General features: G+C 42.4%; 2 protein-coding genes across 7 annotated transcripts in view; one reads left to right on the top strand and one right to left on the bottom strand.

The window, feature by feature from the left end:
• Positions 1 to 515: 515 nt before the first annotated feature.
• On the bottom strand, positions 516 to 8794 carry vsig8a (V-set and immunoglobulin domain containing 8a). 4 transcript variants are annotated; one of them, XM_042302249.1, is made up of 9 exons: positions 8502 to 8778; positions 7838 to 7855; positions 7604 to 7662; positions 6843 to 7012; positions 6401 to 6605; positions 5354 to 5506; positions 5092 to 5214; positions 4827 to 4971; positions 516 to 1247 (listed from the first exon to the last, which is right to left on the bottom strand). In XM_042302249.1, the coding sequence occupies exons 1-9, from the start codon at positions 8555 to 8557 to the stop codon at positions 1049 to 1051; spliced, it is 1128 nt and encodes a 375-aa protein (XP_042158183.1). In that variant the 5' UTR covers positions 8558 to 8778; the 3' UTR covers positions 516 to 1048. The 4 variants fall into 4 exon arrangements, with proteins under 4 accessions (XP_042158183.1, XP_024236323.1, XP_024236322.1 ...); XM_024380555.2 differs by lacking the exon at positions 7838 to 7855 and having other exon boundaries at positions 8502 to 8776; XM_024380554.2 differs by having other exon boundaries at positions 7604 to 7855; positions 8502 to 8775.
• Positions 8795 to 10044: 1250 nt separating this feature from the next.
• si:ch211-127i16.2 (probable flavin-containing monoamine oxidase A) overlaps positions 10045 to 22282 on the top strand; it is a 36966-nt gene continuing 24728 nt past the window's right edge. The window contains exons 1-7 of one of the 3 annotated variants that reach the window (XM_024381342.2): positions 10045 to 10346; positions 10611 to 10698; positions 12840 to 13020; positions 14780 to 14894; positions 15482 to 15639; positions 16264 to 16386; positions 17458 to 17542. In XM_024381342.2, the coding sequence (XP_024237110.2) occupies positions 10229 to 10346; positions 10611 to 10698; positions 12840 to 13020; positions 14780 to 14894; positions 15482 to 15639; positions 16264 to 16386; positions 17458 to 17542 (868 nt within the window). In that variant the 5' untranslated portion in view covers positions 10045 to 10228. The remainder of the gene's footprint in view (positions 10347 to 10610; positions 10699 to 12839; positions 13021 to 14779; positions 14895 to 15481; positions 15640 to 16263; positions 16387 to 17457; positions 17543 to 22282) is intronic. The other 2 variants (XM_042302247.1, XM_042302248.1) reach the window with 2 other exon arrangements.

Raw genomic sequence — 22282 nt, 5'->3', positions numbered from 1 at the left:
CAGTGGGCAGTGTGATGGCGATTGCATCGTAAATTGAGTGGGTCTAAGGTGGAGGTGATATGATCCTTGACTAGTCTCTCAAAGCACTTCATGATGACAAGTGAGTGCTACGGGGCGATAGTCAGTTACTTCAGTCATCTTTGCCAAAATGTGTAAGATAACATGAGAATGAGCTATAAAACAATAGAATACTAGAATGGACATTAACCGATTATGATGGTCTAAAGATCAACCATTTTGGTCAGGGAGTTGATCAACCATGGTTTGCCAGTGCTGTGATAAGATATTGCGTAAAATAATGAATTGTAAGAATTTATCTTCACTGCAACACCACCAATCTGGGTTGGCTACGTAAAACTAGTCTGCCCCACGCCTTCAGGTGGTAATACATCTCTGTACACTCTTTCATATAGCCTATGTAATGGTGACCTTGGATGACTAATAAAGTTGGGATTTACACTTACCCTTGTAATACAGTGAGAATCACTTAGAAGCTTCGGTAACTGATTACAGAATGGACTTTTAGGAGACATTTATTTAAATGAAACATACATATATTAAAGAATTACTACAAGGACAACATTTAAACCTTTAAAATATATTGTAAAACTAGTGCACAAAACTATTGAAATATAAAAAAATATATAAAAAAGGAGCAAATTGAGTAATAGGTACTTATTTTTGAAATTTATGATAAGGTAATGTTATCCAATCTCATTGAGGTATTATAATATTCTGCTAAATCAAATGGTATATTTTATTACATGAAAATGAATCACTGGAAATCGTAGACTGTGGCTTTGATATTATTACTTAGAAAAATGATTTGGAGAATAAAGAACTCTGTGTGTTCTGCTTCCTTTGTAGTATTAGCTTGTTATCTTATTCCAATGCCAAAGCAACATCTATCAACAGTATTAATTTCAAATTAATTATCATGGTATTTTATATGATTAAAACCCACTGATGAAATGCCTTTCAAAGTCACAATAGGGAATGTACCTAATTTCACCCTGCAAAACACGATTGTTATCATCTTTCTCTCCGATCACACAGCGAAGCCGTATCTGCTGTCATATTTGACAGGTGTGTATCCAGTGCTGCTGGATGGGATGTGTGTGTGTCCTCGATCTGAGTGCCCCGTCTGTTGCATTCCCACCTGGCTGTAGGCTACCCCAGGGTGGAGGCTTGCGCCCCGGCTGCTGCCTCGGCTGTGTGGCCGGCTCTCTGGGGCTGGGACGTCCTCCCTGGGGGAAGAAGAACAGGTGCAGGGGGGTAAGAGGGCAAGTGGAAACAGCAGTATGGCCACAGAACTATCTATAGCAGGGATAGGCAACTGGCATGGGGCCTGCATTAAATATAAATATACATATATATATAACACTTAACTTACTGTTAAGACTTACAATAGTAGAATACACAAGGTGCAATATAAAAATGTGATTGTGTATCAGCAGTTTTTCGCTTGTTATGTCAGTCACTGACAGTCACTCAGTTATCCCATGTCAGCACAACATTTTTGGATTGGTTAGTTACTCTAGCCAGCTACAGTGGCAAAAAAAAGGTATGTGAACCCTTTGGAATGACCTGGACTTCTGCATAAATTGGTCATACAATTTGACATGATCTTCATCTAAGTCACAACAATAGACAAACACAGTATGCTTAATAAACTAATAACACAAAAAAAAGTAGATGTTTTCATGTCTTTATTGAACACACCGTGTAAACATTCACAGTGCAGTGTGGGGAAAGTATGTGAACCCTTGGATTTAATAACTGGTTGACCCTCCTTTGGCAGCAATAATTGCCAAAGGAGGAATTTTGGACCATTCCTCTTTACAAAACTGTTTCAGTTCAGCAATATTCTTTGGGTGTCTGGTTTGAACCGCTTTCTTGAGTTCATGTCACAGCATCTCAATCAGGTTGAGGTCAGGAAGGCGTATTTTCTTCTGTTGAAGCCATTCTGTTGTTGATTTACTTCTGTGTTTTGGGTCGTTGTCCTGTTGCATCACCCAAGTTCTGTTGAGCTTCAATTGGCAGACAGATAGCCTCACATTCTCCTGCAAAATGTCTTGATAAACTTGGGAATACATTTTTTCCGTCGATGATTGCAAGCTGTCCAGGCCCTGAGGCAGCACAGCAGCTTCAAACCATGATGCTCCCTTCACCATACTTTACAATTGGGATGAGATTTTGATGCTGGTGTGCGGTGCCTTTTTTTCTCCACACATAGTGTTGTGAGTTCCTTCCAAACAACTCAACTTTAGTTAATCTGTCCACAGAATATTTTGCCAGTAGCGCTGTGGAACATCCAGATGCTCTTTTATGAACTTCAGACTTGCAGTAATATTTTTTGTTGGACAGCAGTGGCTTCTTCCGTGGTGTCATCCCATGAACACCATTCTTGTTTAGTGTTTTACTTATTGTAGATTCGTCAACAGATGTTAGCATGTTCCAGAGATTTCTGATAATCTTTAGCTGACACTTGTCATGTCTTTGGCATCATTAAAGTGAAGACTGTTATTTTAATCAAATCAATTCTCTGTAATTATTATTACGTGATTAAACTAATCATGTCAATGTAATTAACTAGGAAATCGGGACACCAAAGAAAATCTTCAGATTACAAAGTTATAATTTTCCTAATATAACTCTTCAGATATTTTAACATCTGATCAATTAGTCTTCTAATTAATGAATTATTCTTTACCTCACGTTAGTCTCATTCCAAACGTCGTAAATTGTTGGTTATCTGCATGAACCCAGCCTTTACTATGAATCATCCATACACCAATTCTCTTAATCATTTATTTACTAACTAACTAACTAACTAAACAATCACAGAAATGCATAAACACACAAATAGTAGATATGGTAATAAGGAAATGATAGGGGAGGTTCCTTAGTATGGTAAACCGATATGACTGCTTGGTGGACAAAGGGAAGTGGGCGTGGACTGAGGAGGGCGGGAAAGACAAAAGGGAGTCACTACACAGTTGATAATTATATTAATTGAAATGCTAATCCTTTGCACATGAACGCTCACTCATTTGGGAATGAGCGTCTCTCTCTGCTTCCCTGAAGTCTTTCGTGGTTGGAATGGATACTTCAGAGTACCATTCAGAAATGTTTTATAGAATAGATGTTTCGGCCGTTATCGGTCTTCGCATCTCAGGTTGACATAATTTCTATCTGCAGACTAGTAATTAGTACCTAAGATTTGCTCTTATTCTTTCGGGATTAATAGTCTCAGAATTGAACCATTTCCACCCGTGTAGCTAATGCTCCATGTGGTATGGTTAGGAATTCAACAACCATTAGAACCTTAGCTTAGACTGAGGTTTTTGTGGTCTATACTCAAACCGTTGCCCCCACAGCTGACTGAGAGGATTTCTTCAGGTTGGGGTTTTATTCGTAACAGTAGAAAAGAGCTGTCCCATGAGCCAGATCATGTCTGTGCTCATTAGGGCGGGCCAATGACTTAGTTAAACTTTAAAGGGAATACAATTATCTCACATAAAAGGTTAAAACTGACATTACATAATTTCACAAATAGTTTCATCTTTACTCATTATTTTATACAATAATTAGACGCAAACCTCATAATGGAGGCTCCTGTATAAACAGAGTTATGGTAATGTGGCTGTATGGTCTTTCATGAGGTCACAAACATGAAACAAAACAGACCGGGTCGTAGCTGGCTTCTCCACCGACTGTTTACACATTCTCCAAAATATGGATTTTGTTCAGTTCTCAAGTTCGGTGATGCAGAAGAAGTTCCTTTGCTCTCTCTACGTGTCTCTTTTTGCATGGCCAGGAGGAGAGAGTCTCCTCCAGAAATTTACGACCTGAGATAACAGAACCTGGGTGTAGGAGGGAGAGAGGGGGAAGTCACTAGCTATACCCAAATAGGGCCATGTCCTGACACACTCTAGGATTCTTCTTAACCTCATTGAGCATTGTGCTCTGTGCTCTTGCAGTCATCTTTGCAGGACGGCCACTCCTTGGGAGAGTAGCAACAGTGCTGAACTTCCTCCATTTATAGACAATTTGTCTTACCGTGAACTGATGAACATCATTTAAGAGATAATTTTGTAACCCTTTCCAGATTTATGCAAGTCAACAATTCTTAATCTTGAGTCTTCTGAAATCTCTTTTGCTCGAGACATGGTTCACATCAGACAATGGTTCTCGTGAATAGCAAACTTAAATTGTGTGAGTGTTTTTTATAGGGCAGGGCTGCTCTAACCAACATCTCCAATCTCATCTCAATGATTGTACTCCAGGTTAACTGACTCTTGACTCCAATTAGCTTTTGGAAAAGTCTAGGGGTTCACATACTTTTTGTTTAAATGATGTATTCAATATAGACAAGAAAAATACAATTATTTGTGTGTTATTAGTTTAAGCAGACTGTATTTGTCTGTTGTTGTGACTTAGATGAAGATCAGATCTAATTTTATGACCAATTTATGCAGAAATCAAGATAATTCCGAAGGGTTCATATACTTCATATACTGCAAACATTTCTCCCCACCCTATAGCAAAATGTGTAGAATTACACATTTCACGTTTCACACTAATGAATAGAATTGCATGAAATGATTTATAAAATTGCTAAATATTCTCTCTGCCCATGGCAACATCTGTACAATTGCAGTGAGGCCAGTTCTGACTGCATGTGCGGGTATGGATGTGGGTACGCAGACCTGCGAGCCACTGCGGCCTCTCATGAGTTCAGAATTTTTGTGGCCCACACCCCCATCAAAGTTGCCCATCCCCGACCTACGGTCTTAGTGTGAATACAGTACATTCTCCAGTACCTGATATCGTTAGACACTTCCTTCTCATAGCGTGTGAACCTTGCATCACACTTGTAGATGAGGAGCCATATGAGTATCGCCAGAATGATGATGAGCAGTAGACAACCCACCACAGTACCCACTATCACTCCTGCTCTGTTAGGGGCTAGGGAGATGGAGGGAACAAGCACCAGGTGAAGGAACTTTTGAACTTTTTTTGTGCTTTAAACGTGAGTGAATGACTGAGTGAGGGATTGACTGAATGAGTGACTGAGTGTGTACCTACGTTTGTTAGCTGTCAGTTTGACTCTGCACCTCTCGTCCCCCACAGCATTGGTCACCTCACACATGTAAATCCCCACAAAGCTCTGAGAGTGATTGCTGATCAACAACTCCCCAGTCACACGGTCTCATGGATCACAAAGTATGAAGAGCAGCAATGAACACGTTTATTTTTCATTGCATAACCAGTCAGCTTAGATACAGTTTCTGTTAAAATGTGCTTTGATGCTGTAATTCACCATGAAACCAGTAAAGGTCAGACTTACTCTGTGTGGCTGAGGGTGGGATGGGACCTCCTCCTTCTCTCTTCCATGCGTAGTTGAGGGGAGAGGACCCCTCGGATGACTTGCAGTGCAGGGAGACAGTCTCCCCCACTGCCGCCTCACCCTCCACCCAGCATTTAGGCACCGAAGGACGCACTGACGACAAAGGAATAATAATTACACAAATATCCGCTCTGTCACAGTTTAAAACTACTGAATACATTAAAGAGGACAGTGCTTATTTCTATCTTAACATTAGAAAAGAGACCCATCTGGAATATTACATTTAGGGTAACTACATTGTATTTATTAAATAAAGCCAAGGACACCTTTGCTTGCCAGGGTAGAGAATGACAGGTCTCTGACACTTTCTGAGGTAAGCTTTGTTTCCATTGTTGGATAACAAGGCCACTTGTTTTTGTTAGTGCCTCTATTCAGGGTGTAGTACTGTATTTTCTTTTCACCAAAGCTTATTTTTCCACCACACACAATACCGCTCTATTATACGCAGGGAGGGAGATAGACAGAAAGAATTAAAGAGCAGCAGAGTGAAAAAAAAGTGCAGACAAAAGGTAAAAGACAAAAGGTAAAAGAAAAAAGGTAAAAGACAAAAAGGTAAAAGAAAAAAGGTTAAAGAAAAAAAGGATAGGAAAACTTCGGTTGAGAACGAGAATGGCGAAGCACAGCAAAATAGAACTGACTTAAAGCTGCAGTAACTGTGAGGAAGTTTTAGCTCCAACTGAACTTGTTCTACTCAATAGTCCATAACATTGCCAGTGTGACACTTGTATTTGTGAAAGCACTTGTTCAGAAGTACAGTTGGAGGTTCACGAGGTCAAAAAAAAACATGACAATGAAAATAAAGAGTGGTGACATTCTCTTGAGGAGAAAACTAACCACATTTTCATGAACTTATTCACCTGAAGATATTCAAGTTGTCACAACTAACTAAAACCAAGCCACACTACAGGTGTGAGTCCAACGGCCAGGCTTAAATAATGCAGCATGTTGACACGTTAGCCCAAAGTTGAAATGTGACGTCTGTCTCACCCATCACGACCAGGGACACTTTCTGCATGTCCACTCCCGGTGACTTCTTGACTTTACACTGGTAGATGGCAGAATGGGCTGGTGACAGGAAAGCGATGGAGAGGGACGCATCACCCAGGGAAGGGTCACCAGCAGCAAAGTCCAGCCCCTTAGTTAGACCAGGGTTACCATGGACGTACTTATTCCCACCTGCATAGGACAACAGCTGAAGAAGTCCAAACATTTGAAAAATCAGAGGAACGGGGAAAAAAAATCAACAGATGTTTGATATATCTTAGCAACAAGAAGTGAGCAGATGGAAGTAATGGACTTGGTTCTATCCTTGAACTAGCTACTTTATCTAACAGCATGTTTTGTGATTGCTTGAAAGGTTGTGGAGAGAACTTTATATAACAATCTGAGATCTCACCTAGAATAACTTGGTAACTTCAGTGCCACTTACCAGTTGGTCCTTCTGGGTGGTATCTGGGCTGACCACTGACCACTCAATATCCAGCTCTCCAGTGTCCGAGGGGTCAGGTGTGTATGTACACACCAGGGTCATTCTCTCCCCCTGGGCCCTCTGGACGGTCTGAGGACCAGTAGAGGTCAGCTGCATCCCCATGCTGCCAGCTAGGGCCATTCAAATACTGTTACTGTGAACCCTAGCGACAACTTCTCAAGTCTATTGAATTTGACCTTCTAATACTAATTACAACTGTAGATCTACTGCGTATAAAACTCAGGAGAGATATTTAGTATTCAGCTTCTTCTTTATAATTTACATCTCCCTGACTATAGTTTTTGAAATGGTGAAAAACATTTTTTATGCTGTATCCTTGACTTCTATAATAACAACTTGAGATGTTTGTTATTGTGTGTTCTCGTGTTAGATGAGCATATTGAAATGAAGTAACTGAGAGATGCAATCAAACTCAACATTTACAGGACACTAGTACATCCTCAAGAGAGAGACAAAAGCCTTCTTGTGAACTGGCAGTATCCACCATGGCAACACACCTGGAGACCATTACCCAAGGGATGACCAGTGTTATGATTGCCATCCTTGAATAAATAGACTGTTCTACTCAGTCTGTAACAATCCAGTTTCCAGTGTTGAGTTCAGGAATAAGTTAGTAATAGAAATTAATTACTTCCTCACTTTACAGATTACTGTGCATGTGTGTGTGCTTGTGTGTTTGTGTGTAGGGTGTTCTTCCTCACCTGCATTGAGAAAAACTGTGATTGCACATATCCCGATCATGGAAGACCATGGGCGAGGGCTAGGAATGCATGGATAGACATTTTGAACCATGGCAACATTGAACAGACAAGCACATACAGCAATGCTTCGAAAATACATAGCTCTTTGTGGTGCCCTGCTTGAAAAATAGATGAGCACATGACATGGTGTTCTGAGCGTCCCGGTTTGTGGAGGGACAATATGTGAAAACACACCTTCCTTGCAAAATGAACCTGGATGGGAGAGAAAATAATAGACAAAGTGTTGTGTAGACTGTATCCTTTATATTGTCTGCTGCCTAACTGTCCTGACTTGAACTGAGTAACAGACTTGAAGCAGAGTGTTGAAATAGACAACGTATAAAAAAAGAGCAGGTACACTGAACAAAGAGGTATATGTTTGTGAGCTGCGTCACGCTAAAGCATCAGTTATCCAGCTGCATCTGCTACACCTAAATTGCTGTTCAACCTACATGTACTTCAAAGTATTTATAGAATCAAAAAGGTAATGTACTGATATTAACAAAATAAAGCAAAATGCTTAGATAAACTATTTCTTCTTGGATAGGGTATTTTGTGAAATGCCAATTGTTTTAGACAGGTTTATCAAAACGTTTTAAAACTAGATGTTCCCTAAAGCACCCAAACAGTAGTTCCACAAAAATGTATTTATTTTTCAACTGTATTATTCGAAGCCACATAGACTACAACAGTGTTTTCGCACACTGTTAATGTACACCTGTTGTTTACAAAGCATGTCGCAAATAAAATGTGATATGATTTTATAACAAGGGTTGAAAACAATACAAGGTAGCTCAAAAAACGAAAAAGCTCACAGTAGCACAAAGGGGAAATCAACGTGACAATGAACACAATTCACCTGAATGAACGTCGCTCATCCAAATGTAGAACCATTCCAATCAATCGACAAAGCATGTCAGCAGGTTCTCTTTCTCTGTCTCTTCTGCTCTTTCTTCTTCTCTATCCCTCTGACACAGCAGGTCATGCCTGTCTTCCTCCTCCATCTCATTAGCATAGGCTAATCTCATTGGACAGTTCTATCAAAACCTGTTTTTTCTTTTTCCAAACAAACCTTAAACCAGAATTAGTGTGGACTGCCATAAAGTGTCACCAGCGCTATGGGAGTTACACACATTTGAAAATGTTTAGATTTTGTGGATAGTCACTCTTTGTCAAGTATTTTGTTCACTTTATCGCCTACCATCTGTGGATGAGCTCTGGTTTCAAACAAAGAGCTAGGAGGCCATGGTAATGTGGTCCAAACAGCCGTGTCTCAGGTGACAACAAACAGGTTATTCATCTGGTTACTGGTTAGTCCAGGATACAAAAGGTGTGGTGGGGAGTGAATCAATGAAATAGATTAAACAACCAAATTGGCTAAAATTGATAAATTAACTATAGTAATTGGAACAGGACTTCTACATTTTCCATTAAAATATGAAATAACCAAAACAGAACATTCTTTAGAGATGCAGTCCACAGATCCTCATGTGTGACTGTGAATTGCCTCAAAAACAAATAAGACCAGTTAATATGAATTGCCTCTAAAATAATCTCCAGTCAGCCCTTAAATTATGCCAGCCCCCTCAGCAGGTACTACAATTTACCATAAGGTTTTCCTTGTTTGTCCATAAATATTCCTGTAACATTGCCAACTGCATGACATTAGCATTATTTGTGGCTTTAATTTCCTGGACATGCAGTATCCCATCCCAGATGAAGACAGATGAAACATGGAGCAGGTTTTCATCAAGGATCTCTCTCTACTTTGCTCCGTTCATCTTTCCCTCAATCCTGACCAGACTCCCAGTCCCTGCCGCTGAAAAACATCCCCACAGCATGATGCTGTCACCACCATGCTTCACCATAGGGATGGTGCCAGGTTTCCTCCAGACGTGATGCTCAGCATTCATGCCAGAGTTCAATCTTGGTTTCATCAGACCAGAGAATGTTGTTTTCTCACACTACTAATCCAATGATTATGTTACCGTATGTGAGACTGGTAGTCAGATTGCTGCCTTGGAAACGTTTGTGTTAAATCATTAATATCATGACATGTGTTATGTCATCCTTATGACAGCTTTATGTAGGCCTTATGGAGGGTTGAAGCAATGTGTTACTAAAAGAAGAGCCATGATGTATCTATAATTGTTGTGATATACCGCAGGTCAAGGACTAGACTGTGACTGTTGGATTCAGTGTTAAAATGAAAATAATATTGAGAATAAATAAGATCTGTGCATAGAAGCCTGGGGCAACAGGCAATAACTGCACAATAAACTATAGCCTACACATTTGGAGCTAATCTTTATCCTATGCATTGGGCCTTCATGACCTTCTACCCAGTCATTGGGCCTTCATGACCTTCTACCCAGTTTTGCTAAATCATGTATGGAGTGCCAACTAGGCTATATGCTGTTGGGTTTTTTCTTCCAGTCCCGAAGTTATCCACATGACTGTTTATGGCTCGATTATGTAAACGACTTATCTGATGTAAAAGTTTGATAAAGCAGTTACAGTCTTCAGTACGAAACATTTAGCCAACAGTTAAATTAGAATAGTCCAAGTTTTCAGAGTTTTGCAGCCATGACTGAAGAAACGTGGGATGTTGTTATTGTCGGCGCTGGGCTGTCAGGACTGAGTGCTGCTCAGACTCTGCGGAAGAGAAATGGCAAACTCAGAATATTAATTCTGGAAGGAAAAGGTTTGTCAAAACTGTTTGGCATTCATTATGCAGCGAAACAATCAACGTTCTCCGCATCTAGCCTGTGACAGCGGCTTCGACGCGTCCCATTTGCTGTCATAGAATTTAAGTTGTGGCCTGTCATTTGTTTACGGGATAATTTTGAGGAGCAGAAATCACAGTCTAAGAATATGAAATATTTTAACAATTCGTAACAGAATTATAAAGCAACACTATTATAAATATGAACATTTAATGCAATTGAAGGTGCATGTGTTTTTCCAGACCGGGTAGGAGGACGAACTGTTACCCAGGAATTACCTGCTGCTCGCGGCATTGATCGCTGGGACATGGGAGGGCAGTGGGTTGGCAGGTAGGTTCTTGGAACAGCCTGGTCTCATAGACTGGATGTAACATAGTAAACGTAAGTCCGGGATGTTCAAATTATTATGGCATGTTATGTTTGGTATGGTTACATAAGACAGAAGGTTACTTAAGTCAAAAACGAAACTAAAGTGGTTTGTCTGGGTGGATGGGGAGGCATATAACACAAACATCTAGCTACCCAAATGTTGTATGTTCAAATCTCATCATGGACAACTTTAGCTAATTAGCAACTACTTACTAGTTTTCAGCAACCGTAACCCTTTAACCTAACTCCTAACCATAACCCCTAGTCTAGCTAATGTTAGTCAACTAACAAATTGGAATTCGTAACATATCATATGTTTAGCAAATGTTTTACATATTGTACAAATTTCAATTCATAACATATTCTACCAATTACAATTTGTATAATATGTTACGAATTGCAATTCATATCATACGAAACCGATGATGAACATCCATAAATTATACATACCATACAAAACATAACATATTCATGGGCATATCCTGAATTTACATTTACTATCTTACCTTTACCATTGAGTTTACCTGGAATGGTGCCATGTCACTCAGTGCGGTAGGGGTAAATGGAAAATCATTTCATACATTGGAGGTGTTACAATTGGGTTTAGCCTAACTTCATAATCAATGTAGGGTGAATAATCAATTAGGCTTACATGTAATCTGATTGGGCCTACAAAAAAACTACAACTGTAAACAAATACTTTTGAAAAACAAGTTGATTATTTCTTGGATTACTTTATAATTCAGAAAGGATGTTTGGGGGAAAAAATACATTAATGGTCTCATTGACGTTCAATTCAGCATTGAAAAAGTTTGTTCCATTTGAGTTTGGGTAAATCCCCAAATTACATTAATGATTACAATTTTGGACAGGTAACTAGTAACTAATGGATTACATTTAAAAAGAAACCAAACCTGTCATCATATGTAGCTTCATCTCAACAATATTGTCTAAATGATGAATGGTGAAGGTCTGAAGAACAATTTATCAATGGTAATTTGTCATCCAGCCAAGCAGAGCAGTGGCATTATGAAGGGAATTAATGTGCCTCTTTGCAGTACATTGAACATGGACTGACGGATTTTTGCTTACCTTTGGAAAGAAACAAAGTTCATACATATTTTACCTTCATAAGGATGACAAATGGATGTGCCAACTAGTACAGTACATTTCAGTCATTGATATTCCATTATACTGTATAAGCCCATGAAAAAGGCCCATGAAATTCCCTCTCACACAGTCACATTCCCAAACTATTGGAGGGAATGAACAGAACAGAACAGGACATATCTGTGTTCCCGAGAGTACTGCAAAGTAGGAGAGCTTTGAGGAAATCACAAAAGCTGCTATCAATACATTCCAAAAAAGGAGACATGATTACTACAGGAGAATAATAGTGGGCTTCATCCAGGACAGAAATCATTACAAATCGACTTACTGGGACGCACTTAGACACAGGCTTAGAACGATTATATAGATTACTATCGACCTGGAGAGAAGACTGGTAGAGGCCACAGCTGCACCCAGGCAGCTAAGACGGTTGCCATTGTGTCGTCTGTCAGGTGGTGCAAAGAGGACAGGTCTGTGTGCGATCATGGGAAACCTCTTAGACCTAAGGTAGTAGAGGGATGCAGTCAGAACATGGAACAGACTATTATTTATTAAGGGAAAAGAAAGTGATCATTTGACATGCATCACATAAGTTTAAATGTGTCACTCTCTCAGGAGTTTAGAGACTTCAGCGGACTGTGATAAAAGAGGGAGGGCGGATACCAGAATCACACGACTGAGCCTCAGCTTGGATAAATAATCAGCCTCATCATAGATTTATTTTCAGCACATTCAAATCAAGAAATTAATCAATTAACTGAAACATTTTTGATGAAATAATGGACAATGTATGTTCCCACTGGGCACACACTGGTTGAATCCCAAAAACGTTCACGTCAAATTACGTTGAACCAACGTGGAATAGACGTTGAATTAACTTCTTTGCCCAGTGGGTTGATTTTATATTTAGTCTCGGTTGACCTTGCTGTTAAGATCAAAGTCAAAAGATGATCACTCTGCTAATCTAACTGTTGTTGTCCCTCTTACCTCAGCACTCAGACATACGTCATGGACCTCATTCAGGAGTTTGGCCTGGAGGTCTACACACAATACACCACAGGCAAGAAAGTACACCACGTTGGTGGTCCTCATGCCAAGGTTCGCACCAGCAGCACCAGTATCCCTGCCCTCTCTACACTGGTGCTACTGGACCTGTCACAGCTCGTCTGGAAGGTAGGGGACTAACTCGCCTGGCCATTATTCTCCCCAATGTTGCAGGTCACAACCAAGCCACAAGGTATTCTAACTCAGTGGTTTTCAAACCTCTCCTCTGAGACCTCCAGACGTTTCACAATTGTGTTGTAGCCCTGAATCATACTGAACACAAAATATAAACACAAAGTATCGTTCCCATGTTTCATGAGCTGAAATGAAAGATCCCTGAAATGTTCCATACACAGCTTATTTCTCTCAAATGCTGTGCACAAATTGGGTTACATCCCTGTTAGTGAGCATTTCTTCTTTGCCAAGATAATCCATCCACCTGACAGGCGTGCCATATCAAGAAGCTGATTAAACAGCGTGATCATTACACAGGTGCACCTTGTGCTGGGGACAATAAAAGGCCACTCTAAAATGTGCAAGTTTTGTCACACAATGCCACAAATGTCTCAAGTTTTGAGGGAGCTTGCAATTGGCATGCTGCATGCAGGAATGTCCACCACAGCTGTTGCCAGAGAATGTAACGTTAATTTCTCTACCATAAGCCACCTCCAACGTCATTTTAGAGAATTTGACAGTACGTCTAACCAGCTTCACAACCACAGATCACGTGTAACCATGCCAGCCTAGGACCTCCACATCCGGCTTCTTCACCTGCAATATCGTCTGAGACCAACCACCCAGACAGCTGATGAAACTGAGGAGTATTTCTGTCTGTAATAATGCGGTTTGGGAGGAAAAACTCATTCTGATTGGCTGGACCTGACTCCCCATGCCTGCGTCCCTGCCCAGTCATGTGAAATCCATAGATTAGGGCCAAATGAATTGATTTCAATTGACTGATTTCTTTACCTGAACTGTAACTCAGTAAAATTGTTGAAATTGCATGTTGCCAGATTCAGCTATTCAAGGGCTTGAAAATCAGTTTACAAGTTGAATCAGGTGTGCTAGCTGTGGAATAGTTCAAATTCATGCAAAATGCTGGGGGTTCCAAAGAGGTTTGAAAACCTCTGGTCTATCTAACAGTAAATCAAACTGAGAAACAGCTAATTAAAACACTCAGCCTGTGCTGATGACTCACTTAAACAAATGAATACTAGACAAACATGAATTTGTTTGTCTAGAAAAGTAATTAATTGTTTGTATTGTATTTTGAGATGAACTTAATCAACATCGTCCTAGTAGTTTTGTTAATTATGTGATGAATTGATGTGATGCCCTAAATGGGATGTGTTAATTATATTTTAAATTAATCATGCTGTGTTAATGTGAGTGTGGTCTCGCGTCATAATCATGGCACAGAAACACAATGTTAATGTAGCCAATGTGAAATGGCTTGCTGGTTAGCGTTGCGAGCTAGTTACGTTCAATTGGTGACGTGACCCGCTCTGAGACCTTGAAGAAGTTGTTTCCCTCGCTCAACAATAGCTGCGACTTTTGTAGAGTGACGGTAACATTGCTTTTGTGACAGTCGATCTTTTCAGAGCATCCCTGGTTCGAGCCCAGGTTGAGGCAAGAGGGATGGAAGCAACACCGTTACATTAACGCATCCAGTGAACACCAGGAAGATTTTTTTTAAAGCGGCTTCAAAGAATAGTTCCAAAGCCAGAGCAGAAAATATGAATAGTGAATACTGTTATATTCCTTTATACATACATTTTAGCTGTCTCTGTCTGTTACATCAAGCTTTTACCTGTCTCAGCGATTTAGATCATTAATGTGTATGCATTATCATTAATGTGTGTGCATACATGTATGTGCTGTGTGTCAGATTGACAGGTTGAGTTCCACAGTGTCAGTGGAGGACCCCATGAAGACCCCCAATGCCCAGGAGTTGGACAGTATGACCCTACATTCCTACATAGAGAAACATGCCTGGACAGAAGGTGAGCAGCACCACCTCTCACACTTCACCCTACTCACTAAGAACTTGTTGTCGATTTTTTAAATTGTTATTGTTTTTTAATAGTGTGGGTATAGACAACAGCAGAGCTGGGATACGGTCCAACATTTGGGTCAAGATACCGCAAGAACCAACGAAAAATCAGGTCGAAGTGTTTAAAATGGAGTTTGTTAAAGATTCAGAGCTGGGTGTTCCACTATACGTTTGCCCTGCTAGAAAATGAATGGATTTGATTTTCCCCCACCGTGCCTAGAGGATGCTCTCAAGTGTTCCTGGGTAATGTGCATCCTGCCTCAGGCACAGCCAGAGGGCTTGGGTGATGGATGGCCACATCTCTTAGAAGAACCATCTATTACGTATAGTCAGGTGAAAAATGATTGGCACCCTTGATGAAGATGAGGAAATAAATAATACAAATACTGAGCTATATAAGTTTTGGTCTCTGTCTCTCTCTCTGTCTCTCTCTCTGTCTCTCTCTCTCTCTCTCTCCCTGTCTCTCTCTCTGTCTCCCTCTCTCTCTCTCTCTCTCTCTCTCTCTCTCTCTCTGTCTCTCTGTCTCCCTGTCTCCAGAGATGAAGGAGGAGATTGGTGTGTGCAGCCGGGTTGTGTTTGGTATGGAGCCCAATCAGATGTCCTTCCTCTACTTCCTCATGTATGCTGCAGCAGCTGGAGGTGTCCTGTGCCTGCTGGAGAGCACCCCAGGCTCAGCACAGGAGTTCAGGGTCAAGGTGACCTGGGATGGGCTCTACCGCTATCTCTGCCTCTCTCTCTGGCTCCACATGGGGTAGAGTAGGGGACCGCTGATGGTGGTGGTGACTTGAGTCCAGCCTATGGTCTTTTGACCCTCACAGAGTGGGTTAGGGAGAGGAGTAGAGTGGGTTAAGGAGAGGAGTAGATTGGGTTAGGGAGAGGAGTAGAGTGGGTTAGGGAGAGGAGTAGAGTGGGTTAGGGAGAGGGGTAGAGTGGGTTGGGGAGAGGAGTAGAGTGGGTTAGGGAGAGGAGTAGAGTGGGTTAGGGAGAGGAGTAGATTAGGGAGAGGAGTAGAGTGGGTTTAGGGAGAGGAGTAGAGTGGGTTGGGATTTGGGGAATTGCAGCTCCACCAATGACATGAAAAACGGGAGAATTCTCCTGTTCCGTTGTGTCTTTGAGAACGAGACATTGAAAAGAGAGCTAGAGAGATTTAGGGAAGAGTGTACAGAAAGGGAAATAGAAAAAGTTACTGGGACAGCCAGAGATAGAAAGAGAGAAACTGCATTCGATTTTTGTGGCACTTGGATCTGGATATTGCTTGCTTACCACCTACCTAATGAGACTCAGCTCACTGATGGTCTACATGTCTTGTCACTACACAGACATTGGACTGTAAGGCCGCTCTGTGTCCACAGGGGGGAACCCAGCAGCTGTCAGAGCGTTTAGCCCAGCAGATTGGGTGGGAGAGTGTCCGGCTGGGCAAGGCTGTGACGGCCATATGGCAGGTAACGTACAGTAACAGCTCACTCAGTGAGTGACGAGATGTGACACTGAGATAACAGTCACCTCAGACAGGGAACAAGCCATCTCCTTGTGGGCCTCTGTCTGTTCCGCTCCATTCGCTCTCACTCTCTCTTTCTCTCTCTCTCTTTCTCTCTCTCTCTCTCTCTCTCTCTCTCTCTCTCTCTCTCTCTCTCTCTCTCTCTCTCTCTCTCTCTCTCTCTCTCTCTCTCTCTCTCTCTCTCTCTCTCTCTCTCTCTCTCTCTTTCTTTCATGCTACTGAGAGGCACCACGGAGCACTGGCATTGCATTGCTTCACTGGAGATGTGTGTTAGCCTATTGAGTGGAGACACTGTGACCTTTGAGTGTTTGTGTACATGGTGGAAGTGGATAAAAGGTTATACATTTGGCTAGTTACTGTAGATGAAAGGCAGTTTACAGGAAATTACCCTATCTATAAAAAGGATAATAGAGACCAAAATATACCTTGCTTTACGTGATAGGTTAAAAGGAACATCTAATAGCCATTCTCGAAAAATGTGATTATTTAAAAGGTTAAAATGACAAAACACTTGATTATTTACAAGGTAAAAGGACCATATAAATGCACCACCCTAATGAGGCTTTCAAAACAACTCAATGATTCCTTTTATGTCCTCTGTGCTGCATGACCATGGTACCACTTGGCTTTACACTGCTGGCCCCACAGCGTTCTCCCTTAATAAGAATATATTGGCTTCCCCGGAGTGTCCAGAGTTTTGGTCATCCATAATAGACGGCACTATTATATTTCTCACTGGGGCCCTGCCCTCCAGGGCCATCTATAAAATCCACTGTGCCTCCATATCTCTGTGCTGGTCATCTCAATGGGCTCCTCAGAGCAGATAGCCCCCGGAGTGCTGCCTGGTTTGGTCTGGCCTGGCTTACTGGAGACAGCTGCCTGTCTGTCACAGCTACTGTGCTGTATAGTACACTGTATGCTGTAGATGTACACACTATTCTATGTGTTTGTGATTTGATTTGTCTGTGTGTGTGTGTTCATGTACAGTACATGCATTTGTGTATCTGTCCCACAGGACGCTGAGCAGGCCAATGTGATGACAGCCACCCACTCCTACCTGTGCAGAGCAGTGATTGTCACCTGCCCTCCTCACCTGGCAGGTCAGTGTGTGTGTGTGTCCCACCTCTGTCGTCCCATTTCTGTCGCCCCACCTCTGTCGCCCCACCTCTGTCGCCCCACCTCTGTCACCCCACCTCTGTCGCCCCACTTCATCACTCCTCTAATGAAATAACCACTGACACAGAAACTCAAAGGCAAGCCACTAAAGTGTGTTGAACAGGGCATCCAAGCAGATATGACAAGACCCTGATTCCAGTAACTCATACTTAGGAGGTGGGATGGAGGAATGGAGGGATGAAGGCATGGCCCCACTGCCCGGTACCAAGAAACCAGAGAACGCATAGAACCTTCTGCTGGAGCCATGGACCCCAGCCAAGGACACTTAATGAGACAGATCTGGGAACAGCATTGAATTATGCAGCAGTGATTGGCCGGTCTCTGTTGCCAATGGCCTGCTGACTCTGAATCAGCTATGGAGGCAGCCTGACAGGTGACAGGGACTCTTAAAACCAGAGCCTGTGCAGTAATTTAGATGTCTATACAAAAAGAGGGGTGAAGGATAAATAAAATAAGTGAGTGACGCTTAAAGTCATTTGTGTGCCCTTGAAACTACCCTGGCATTTCCAGTCAGAGGAAGCTGGGTATGGACAGATCTTGGCATAAAGCTGACCTTGGCAAGGAGCAAGGTTCTGATTTAAAGTTGGCTCTTAACAAACCATACTATTTTATTTGGTTTTTCGCATTGTTCATAACTTGTTTTGTACGTAATGTTGCTGCTACAGTCTCTTATGACCGAAAAAAGCTTTTGGACATCAGAACTGGGATTTCTCACCTCAAATTGTACTAGGAGTTCTTCTTCAATGAGTCGGACACGAGGGATATTGTCACGAATCTCGCCGAAGATGGTGCCTCTTCCTGTTCGGGCTGCGCTCGGCGGTCGTCGTCGCCGGCCTATTAGCTGCCATCGATTCCCTTTGCGTTTGTTTCTGTTTATTGGGTTTAATTGGGTACACCTGTTTTGAGTTAGTGTTTGTTTGTAGGCTATTTAAGGGCACTAGGCCCGCTGGGTATTTGTGCGGGCTTGTTCTCTGTTATTTTGGTGTTGGTGTATAAGTGTATTCTCATTATTTTCCGGACAGTTTTAGTCCTGTGTATTTTGGACGGGTAGTTTCTTACGCCCTAGTGTTGGCATGTCCATGTCTCCGCTGTCGTTGGAATAAATAGATTCATGTACGATATTACCTGCTCTCTGCGTTTGACTCCTCCACCGCACCATTTGTAGAAGTCGTAACAGATATACTATAGTCACCCGACCAGGCCCAAATCTATGTGATTCACTGGAAAAGGAAGCGTAGGTTTTGCAGAAAGAGATCAGGATGACTTGTGAGGATCAGGCAACGAGTGGCTAATCTGCACTTGCCTTCCGTTCTGCTAGCTAACGTTCAATCGCTGGAAAATTAATGGGAGGAACTGAAAGCACGTATAACCTATCAATGGGATATTAAAACTGTAATATCTTATGTTTCACCAAGTCATGGCTGAACGACGACATTAAGAACATACAGCTGGCGGGTTATACACTCTATCGGCAGGACAGAACAGCAGCCTCTGGTAAGACATGGGGCGGGGCCCTATGCATATTTGTAAACAATAGCTGGTGCAGGATATCTAAGGAAGTGTCAAGATTTTGCATCTCATGATAAGCTTTAGACCACACTATCTGCCTAGAGAGTTTTCATCTGTATTTTTAGCTGTCTACATACCACCACAGACCGAGGCTGGAATTAAAACCACACTCAATGAGCTGTATTCCATCTTAACATAAGCAAACAGGAATCCGCTCAACCAGAAGCGGTGCTCCAAGTGGCCGGGGACTGTTTTGCTTGCACAGATTGGAATATGTTCCGAGATTCTTCCGATGGCATTGAGGAGTACACCACATCAGTCACTGGCGTTATCGATAAGTGCATCGAGGACGTCGTCCCCACAGTGACTGTACGTACATACCTCAACAAGAAGCCATGGATACAGGCAACATTTCCACTGAGCTAAAGGGTAGAGCTGGCGCTTACCAGACGAGCTAAATATCTTCTATGCTCACTTCGAGGCAAGTAACACTGAAACATGCATATGAGAGCATCAGCTGTTCCGGACGACTGTGTGATCACGCTCTCTGCAGCCAATGTGAGTAAGACCTTTTAACTGGTCAACATTCACAAGGCCGCTTGGCCAGACGCATTACCCGGACGTGTAGTCCGAACATGCGCTGACTAACTGTCAAGTGTCTTCACTGACATTTTCAACCTCTCCCTGTCTGAGTCTGTAATACCAACATGTTTCAAGGAGACCCCCATAGTCCCTGTGCCCGCACCAACAGCTCCACAGATGATGCAATCTTTATTGCGCTCAACAATACCCTTTCCCACCTGGACAAAAGCAACACCTATGTGAGAATGCTATTCATTGACTACAGCTCAGCGTTCAACACCATAGTGCCCTCAAAGCTCATCACTAAGCTAAGGACCCTGGGACTAAACACCTCTCTGCAACTGGATCCTATACTTTCTGATGGGCCGTCCCAGGTGGTAAGGGTAGGTAACAACACATCCGGCACCCTGATCCTCAACACGGTGGCCCCTCGGGTGCGTGCTCAGTCCCCTCCTGTACTCCCTGTTCACTCATGACTGCACGGCCAGGCACGACTCCAACACCATCATTCATCATTAAGTTTGCTGATGACACAACAGTGGTAGGCCTGATCACCGGCAACGATGAGACAGCCTATAGGGAGGAGGTCAGAGACCTGACCGTGTGGTGCAAGGACAACAACCTCTCCCTCAACGTGATCAAGACAAAGTAGATGATTGTGGACTACAGGAAAAGGAGGATTGAGCACACACACCCATTCTCATCAACGGGTCTGTAGTGGAGCAGGTTGAGAGCTTCAAGTTCCTTGGTGTCCACATCACCAACAAACTAACATGGTCCAAACACACCAAGACAGTTGTGAAGAGGGCAGGACAAAACCTATTCCCCCTCAGGAGACTGAAAGATTTGGCATGGTTCCTCAGGTCCTCAAAAGGTTTTACAGCTGCACCATCGAGAGCATCCTGACGGGTTGCATCACTGCCTGGTATGGCAACTGCTCGGCCTCCGACAGCAAGGCACTACAGAGGGTAGTGCGTACGGCCCAGTACATCACTTGGGCCAAGCTTCCTGCCATCCAGGACCTATACCAGGCAGTGACAGAGGAAGGCCCTAACAATTGTCAAAGACTCCAGCCACCCTAGTCATAGACTGTTCTCTCTGCTACCGCATGGCAAACGGTACCGGACTGCCAAGTCTAGGTCCAAGAGGCTTCTAAACAGCTTCTACCCCCAAGCCATAAGACTCCTGAACACCTAATCAAATGGCTACCCAGACTATTTGCATTTTTTTAGGTATTTTCTTCAAACTGCATTGTTGGTTAAGGGCTTCTAAGTACTCATTTCACTGTAACGTCTACTACACCTGTTGTATTTGGCGCATGTGACAAATACATTTTGATTTGATTTAATGTTGTGCAAGGCCGACTCACCCACACGCTCACCCACACACATTCACACACAGGCCTTGTATCTTTATAGAGCCACGATGAATAGTACATAACCCTCAAATAAAGTCAGACATACACACACACACACACACACACACACACACACACACACACACACACACACACACACACACACACACACACACAGTCAGCCCTTCTCTGGCACTCTGTCTTAGAGTTGTGTGTTCTCTGGTCCGTCATGTCTTGGCGGCTGTACGATTTATTCCGCCATCCATCTATCTTTTATAATGAGTGGAGTTGTCCTTTTTGCCTGTTTCTCAGCCATCTCAATGATTTATGAACTGTTGGGCTTGACTGCGTATTATTTCACTCTGCGGAAGGTTGTGGAGCCAGGATAGGAGAGTTTTGGCTGTGTCTTGGCTTTTCAGAACATTGCTACATATTCATTTTCATACTCTAAATGTTTTATTTGCTTCAAAGTGTATTATACATGCCAAGTCGTTGTTTTGTTGTTGTCAACCTCAAAACTACTCTCTTGCTATCACTCTTAGAAAATGCCTGCAGTATGACTCAATAGAGTTAATTTGATCTTCATTTCTAGAACTGTTCTACTCTACAATACACACAGCTGTCCATGTCCTAAATTAGCATTTTGTTTGAATATAGACTTGAGTCTGTGTGTGTGTGTGTGTGTGTGTGTGTGTGTGTGTGTGTGTGTGTGTGTGTGTGTGTGTGTGTGTGTGTGTGTGTGTGTGTGTGTGTGTGTGATTATGTGATGATGTGTTTGAGAAGTATAGCTAGGTCGCTTTGAGCATGGCAGCTGTTTGTGTGTGTGTGTATGTGTGTATGTGTACAGTATGTGTGTGCTTTAGTGTGTGTGCATGTGTGCACCTGGCCATGTGTGTCTTCATGCCTGCATGTGTGTTTGTGTGTGTCTACATTTGTTTGTATGTATGTATGTGCCTTTGTGTGTGTATGTGTGTTTATTTTCTGTTGTGGATGTGGGTGAATTAAGGTGCACTCTACATGGGTGAAATTAGGTTCTGGGCAATAGGCATCTTCCTCTAAGTATAGTTCTACCTGACTAAACTGGAATTTCAAATGGATGCAATTGGACTTGACTGGCAGCCAAGCGGCACAGCGCCTGATATTGCCATCTATCTTCTCCCCTCTCCAAGAGGAGCTTTTCTAATGACAGCAGGCTAGGGCAATGGCACAGGACCCG

Source organism: Oncorhynchus tshawytscha, linkage group LG20, assembly GCF_018296145.1.
Source record: "Oncorhynchus tshawytscha isolate Ot180627B linkage group LG20, Otsh_v2.0, whole genome shotgun sequence".
NCBI classification, from domain to species: domain Eukaryota; kingdom Metazoa; phylum Chordata; class Actinopteri; order Salmoniformes; family Salmonidae; genus Oncorhynchus; species Oncorhynchus tshawytscha.
This window is presented reverse-complemented; position numbering and strand designations above follow the sequence as displayed.